This window comes from Engraulis encrasicolus, chromosome 6 (genome assembly GCF_034702125.1).
Source record: "Engraulis encrasicolus isolate BLACKSEA-1 chromosome 6, IST_EnEncr_1.0, whole genome shotgun sequence".
Lineage (NCBI taxonomy): Eukaryota > Metazoa > Chordata > Actinopteri > Clupeiformes > Engraulidae > Engraulis > Engraulis encrasicolus.
Window position 1 is genome coordinate 19,826,273 of NC_085862.1, and position 6,118 is coordinate 19,832,390.

The window sequence follows — 6,118 nt, forward strand, 5'->3', positions numbered from 1 at the left end:
TGAAGTGTGCTTCAGAATTCCCACATCCTTGAATCGTGTAGAATTTTGAAGGTTGCACTTGCTGTGTCCTTGGCCGTCACAAAAATACCCCAAATCCTTTATGTTTCGACACTTGCGCTAGGCTTTTTATTGAGGGGAATATTTAGATATAGGCCTATAATATTTACAAGTAGTGCATGAACAACGCAACAGAATGACAACAACGTTTCTGTGGTGAAAATCTTTAATTTATATATTTATTTATTACAAAGTCTCAATTTTTGCAGTGAGTTGTTGATTACTTAAATACTTAATAATAATTAAAATAGAGACACAAAAGTGGCCATCCTCCTCATCAAAAAGTGAACCGTGATCTATAAGCGAGTGTGACTGCGAGCGTAGTACCGGAGACTTCCTTACTAAATGAAACACAAACATTGCATCTAAACTGGCCAGTATGACTAGACATTTGTTTTTTGAAAAGAAAGGACATTTATATGCCACATTATAGTTCAAATTCCTTGAAACAGGAATAAATAAGCACTTTTATTGCAAAAGCTCCTTATATCAAATGCTGACAGCTGTGAAGGCAGATCTCTTTCACACAGGTCCCTTTGCTCATGTGTTCTACACAGGGTTGCCAGATGTGCCTGATAATTTCCAGCTCAAAAAGAAAGCTCAAAAACTAAATCCTGACCAATTTCAACCAAATTGTGTATTGATTTCTATGGCCACACATCTACAGGAAAATCGCAAAATGCCCATTTTTACCCGCAGACAGCCATCCCAAGCAGCACAATTGGGCGGGAAACTGGCCAATCTGGCAACACTGGTTCTACCTTATTAGTCACACAGGTCCCTGTGCTGCTCATGTGTTGCACGTTGTCTTCCACAAGCGTGAACATGTGTGAAAGAATATCCACAATGATCAGCCATTGCTGCACACACACACACACACACACACACACACACGCACACGCACACACGCACACGCACACGCACACACACACACACACACACACACACACACACACACACACACACACACACACACACACACACACACACACACAGGCAGGCATTCACATATATTTGAAAGTGAACAAAAGACTGACGTACGAAATCTCAATAAATCAAACAAACAAAACAAAAGCAACAACAAAAAAGGAAAAACTTCACAACTACCATCATGGTGTGGTTGCTACTGTTCTTACAAGGGGTTTCAGTCAGATAATGGTAAACTTGTGAAATTCACATTACTGCATGTTATACTCTCTCAGTATTTCTATGCATGTGACAAATGAGAGGAGGCCATGTTCCCACATCCCTTTGTTCCCATGGCTATACGGTATGTTCCCACAGCTCTACAATATGTATGTTCCCACAGATCTAGGCCTATGTGTGTTCCAACAGCTCCATGTTCCCACAGCTCTATGTATCCATGGCTCCTTGCTCCGTCAGCCTTTTAGCTTTAACTTTTTTTTCGTCTTCCAGATTTGGCATGAAATTGTATCCACATTACACGTTTCTTTTCAGTAGTGTAAGTAATAAATATGTCATAATGTATTGAAAGGGTGTGTTCATAAGAATTTTAGGTAAGGTAGATAAATAGGTAATACATTTCACTTCACACACCAAGAAGATAACTATTTCATAATCTTATAAATAGCGGTAACTCGGCCACTGTTCAAGCAGAACTCGAGTAGTATTTCAACCACTGTTCAGGCCACTGTTTCAGTGCAATAAAAAAAATAAAAACGATTTGATAGCAATACAAAACCTAGAAATGCACTCAGAGAGTGCAGTCCTCCTGTCAAAGCTGTTTGACAGCACATTTGACTATGTTACACAGTATTTTTTTAGTCTTTCTGCCTTGTTTTTGTGGAATTAGAAACTGGAATGTCAAAGTTCGCCCTATCCCGCAATGGTGAAAAATCTACTAAAAAAGTTCCTCACCACCAAAATGTAATCACTTTTTCTTTTTGTCTTTTCCAACGACTCCACAACATTTCGTCAAAATCCGTTAATGACTTTTTGAGTTACCCTGGTGACAGATAGACGGACGGACAAACCGACACGACGGAAGACATAACCTCCTCGGTGAAGGTTAAAAAAAAAGACAGGAAAGAGAAAGAGGGAACACAGGGCTGGCTGAGGAAAATAGAGCTGAGGGAGCATAGGCCTAATAATAATAAAAACATATTGAAAACAAATTCTTAGAAATGAGGAGACTGTGGGAACATAGGCTGACCCCTGACACATAAACACCATTGTGTCCTTGTTAGACTTGGACAACCTCCTGACTCCCAAATGTCTTTCTGCTGTTAATAGATGCCACTCTTGATGACAGAAGATGATAAGACAGAATGATAACTGCTCTTGATGTTGTCTTTGTCCTATCTATGAATAGGTGCATGATTGCATAGCCTGGAATATGAGTCCTCCAAGTTTAAGAGTATTAAAAATGTGTCTTCAAGGCTCAGTGAGTAGGTACGTTTTACAGTGCGAGAAAAGAAATGTGTTGATAACACTAGCCTTGTATCCATGTGTCCTTAAACATACAGTGACGTGTCTTTGGTGTTGGCGTGTGTCGTCGCTGCTTGTGCAGTTTAACATGTTAGTATGGGCTATTTAGCTAGCAGGCTGTGTGCAGGTGAATGTGGTTAAATGTCTCTCAATGTTGTTACATGACCTTCACTCTAACTGACAGACACCAAGAACAAGTGTTACTTCTGCTTTTCCAATCTCTGGTTTCCTGACTTGCAGACAAGGCTTCAAATATCAAAGTAAAAACGACAATATCTCAAAACCAAACTAGCTGTTGATAATGCAGCATTTAAACTTGACTGCTCATACACTACTATAGTCCTAAAATGAACTAAAGTCTAGGCACAGTGTTGAGTCTTTTTTCAATTCAGTTTTTCTACAAAGTCGTGAGACTTTGTGGATGGACACAGTGACTGGTCAGGCACAACAGCGGAAGGACATGTGAAGATGCAAAGCTGCTGTGCACTTAAAATAAACTTAAAATAACTAAACACACACACACACACACACACACACACACACACACACACACACACACACACACACACACACACACACACACACACACACACACACACACACACACACACAAACCATGAAACAATTGATCACTCCCACACGCTCTCTTTCTCACACAATAGAAAAATAGAACTGTTCTCATCACACCATCCTGAAATAAATAGATAATGATTTGAGTCGACTGTTGGGTGCTACAACTCGTCTTTGGGGTTGATGCGGTGCTACAACTCGTCTTTGGGGTTGATTTGGTTCTCGGGGTCAAAGTGCACCATCCTGTCCAGGGCCTCCACCACTTCATCTGCCTGCAGCCTCTCCTATAGAGGGGGAAAACACAATTGTGTCGGGGTGTCAACATACATTTTTCGTTTTTTTGTTTTAAAAAAGGGCTTTTGTGTCTTTACTGATTATAATACACTTGAGACTATGAGAGGAAGAGAGTGGGAGAGAGAGATGGGGTAGGGCTGGCAAAGGAACCAGGCCTGACTCGAACCCGAGTCAACAACCTCAGTTAACTCATGCCTACATGCTTAGAAACTCAGAACTATACCAGACCACCAGTGGTTTTCAACCTTTTTTTTTAAAAAAACCAAGCCATACGTTTTTCAAGGACAAAATGAAAAGGTACACCACCAATTCTAAATGTTAATTGTAAATAAAACCTTATTGCCTATATTAACAATGAACTGTCATTTTATAATTTTCCACGGCACACCAGCGGCACACTAGTGTTCCCCTGCACAGTGGTTGAAAAATATTGGTCTACTGAACTAGGCCAGAACATTGTCAGCATGATGAAACACTGAACTAGTCCAGAACAGTATCTCACAGACAACAGAGCTAGACCAGAACAGCACCTGCATCCATAGACTGCTGAACTGAATGTTGCAAAAGCTTCTATGGACCATTTTGGGGCTCTGAAAGTGAAACTACAGGCAGACTTTAGAGGTTTTAGAAGTACTTGTTGAGGCCCGATGTCAATAAAATGAATTAACATCTACAGTACAATAGCTTTGTGCACGCATGTAGAGAGCAACAAATACTTGCAGAGAAAGTTGCTTTTACCCAGCAATAAGATACATTTACTGTCTATTTTAGAGGGAGTTAACTTAAGACATCCGTTCTTCTTTATTTGTATGGGGTAAAGTTAATCACTGGTGAAATGTCATGTGTGGTCTATGCACTTGTGAATATAAAAGCATATGTGGTTAGGCTGATACAGGCTGAAATACATGGGGCAGGGATTGCGCTCAAGATGTGTCGAAAAATAAGCAGGTGCGTGGACCCAAATAGAGCCGTTTAAAGGTGAGAGCACACTGAAAAAGACACGCACCACCACGCAGAGAGTATTGATGAAAGCAAAGCCCTGAAACATCTTCTCTGCTCTGCTCTCAGAAAAAAATAAAAAAGCACCTTGTGCTTGACCTTGGTGTCCTTTTCAGTGTGTGAACTTAATCTTCCCTTTGATACTCATCGCATGACAATAAAAAAAACCTGGTGATTGCGAATGATGAATGGTGATAGAGACATTTTCTCATTAATAATAGCTCAGCTATGTGTAGCTCAAATATAGTCTAAAATGTGACTAGCACATGTCCATACATACCACCACACCAGGGAGATCTAAGTCCCTGCTATATGTTCCGTCTGAATCCACAATCCTGGCACATCTCTTGACGAGATATCATTGCACAGACTTCTGTTGCTTAAAGCAACAATTTGGTCAACTTTCAAATAATGTTTCCAATAAGAATGTTGATTTGATGTCAGTTAATGATAGTTTTGTTGTTTAAAGGGCCACCCATAGTTAGAGAGCATATCCAGTCTCTCTGGTAGTAGAGTACAATAGAGTAGAGCAGTAGAGTAGAGTAGAATAGAATAGACTAGTGTGTAGTGTAGTAGAATAGAGTAGAGTAGTTGAGTAGAATATAGTAGAATAGTAGAGAAGAATAGAGTATTAGAGTAGAAGAGAGTCGAGTAGAGTAGAATGTAGTAGAGTAGAATAGAGTAGAGCACAAGAGTTGAATAAAGTCAAATAGTAGAGTAGAGTAGTAGAGCAGAGTAGAATGGTGCCTGTGTTCTCACCAGTTCCCTGTAGAGGGGGTCGAGGGTGAACCAGAGTGCCACAGCGCACCGCTGGCCCTTGGTGACGGCCCGCACCCCGTGAGGGTTCTCCCCCCCTGAGGAGAAGCCCACCATGCGCCCACACCGCGGCTTCACCTGAGCCTGCATTGGAGACATCCATACTGATAATTACACCGATTCAAGTTAAGATAACATACCTATACATTTATTACATAAGAGAGGACTAAATTAAATATAAATAAATCATCATCATTAACATTATTACATTATACAGTATAACATTCCATTCCATTTGGCAGACGCTTTTTAACCAAAGCCACTTACAATCGAAGACATAATCATAGCCAACAACCTCACAGCAGAAAACAAAGTGCATCATTCTCATCACCACTGCAATCATCATATATCAATTATCAAAATAACATAATCGAATGTAAAAAACATATATAATGACAGTACCAACATGACACAGTGACTATAACAACAACAGCAACGATCATCGTCATTGCCATCAACAAGGCTCTTACAGTGACTGTCTTGGCGTCCATCTCTGTGAAGATGAACTCGCCTCCTTCAAAGTCTCCATTGAGGTACAGCAGAGCACTGGAGGGAGTAAAGACACACGTTAGAAACATGGCATGATCTACAGAAGACATACACACCAAAGACACACATTAGACACATGGCATGATCTACAGTAGACATACACACCAAAGACACATAATAGACACATGTCAAAATGTACAGTGCACACCAAAGACACATTATACTGTACAGTAGACTACACACCAAAGACACATGTTAGACTGTATGTCATAGTGTACAGTAGACTACATACCAAAGACACACGTTAGACATATTATCATCTAACAATGCCAGAATCTACAGTAGACTACACACCTGTGATCTCTGTAGGTGAAAATAAAGTGTTCACCTGTGATCTCTGGTGAAAATAAAGTGTTCACCTGTAATCTCTGGTGAAAATAAAGTG

The 6,118-nt window shown here is 40.3% G+C and overlaps 1 protein-coding gene across 1 annotated transcript in view; it reads right to left on the reverse strand.

The window, feature by feature from the left end:
- Positions 1 to 214: 214 nt before the first annotated feature.
- The window catches only part of p3h2 (prolyl 3-hydroxylase 2), a 125,643-nt gene continuing 119,739 nt past the window's right edge, over positions 215 to 6,118 (reverse strand). Inside the window, exons 13-15 of the mRNA XM_063200850.1 lie at positions 5,655 to 5,730; positions 5,128 to 5,268; positions 215 to 3,359 (exon numbers count right to left, since the gene is read on the reverse strand). Of these exons, the coding sequence (XP_063056920.1) occupies positions 3,267 to 3,359; positions 5,128 to 5,268; positions 5,655 to 5,730 (310 nt within the window). The 3' untranslated portion in view covers positions 215 to 3,266. The remainder of the gene's footprint in view (positions 3,360 to 5,127; positions 5,269 to 5,654; positions 5,731 to 6,118) is intronic.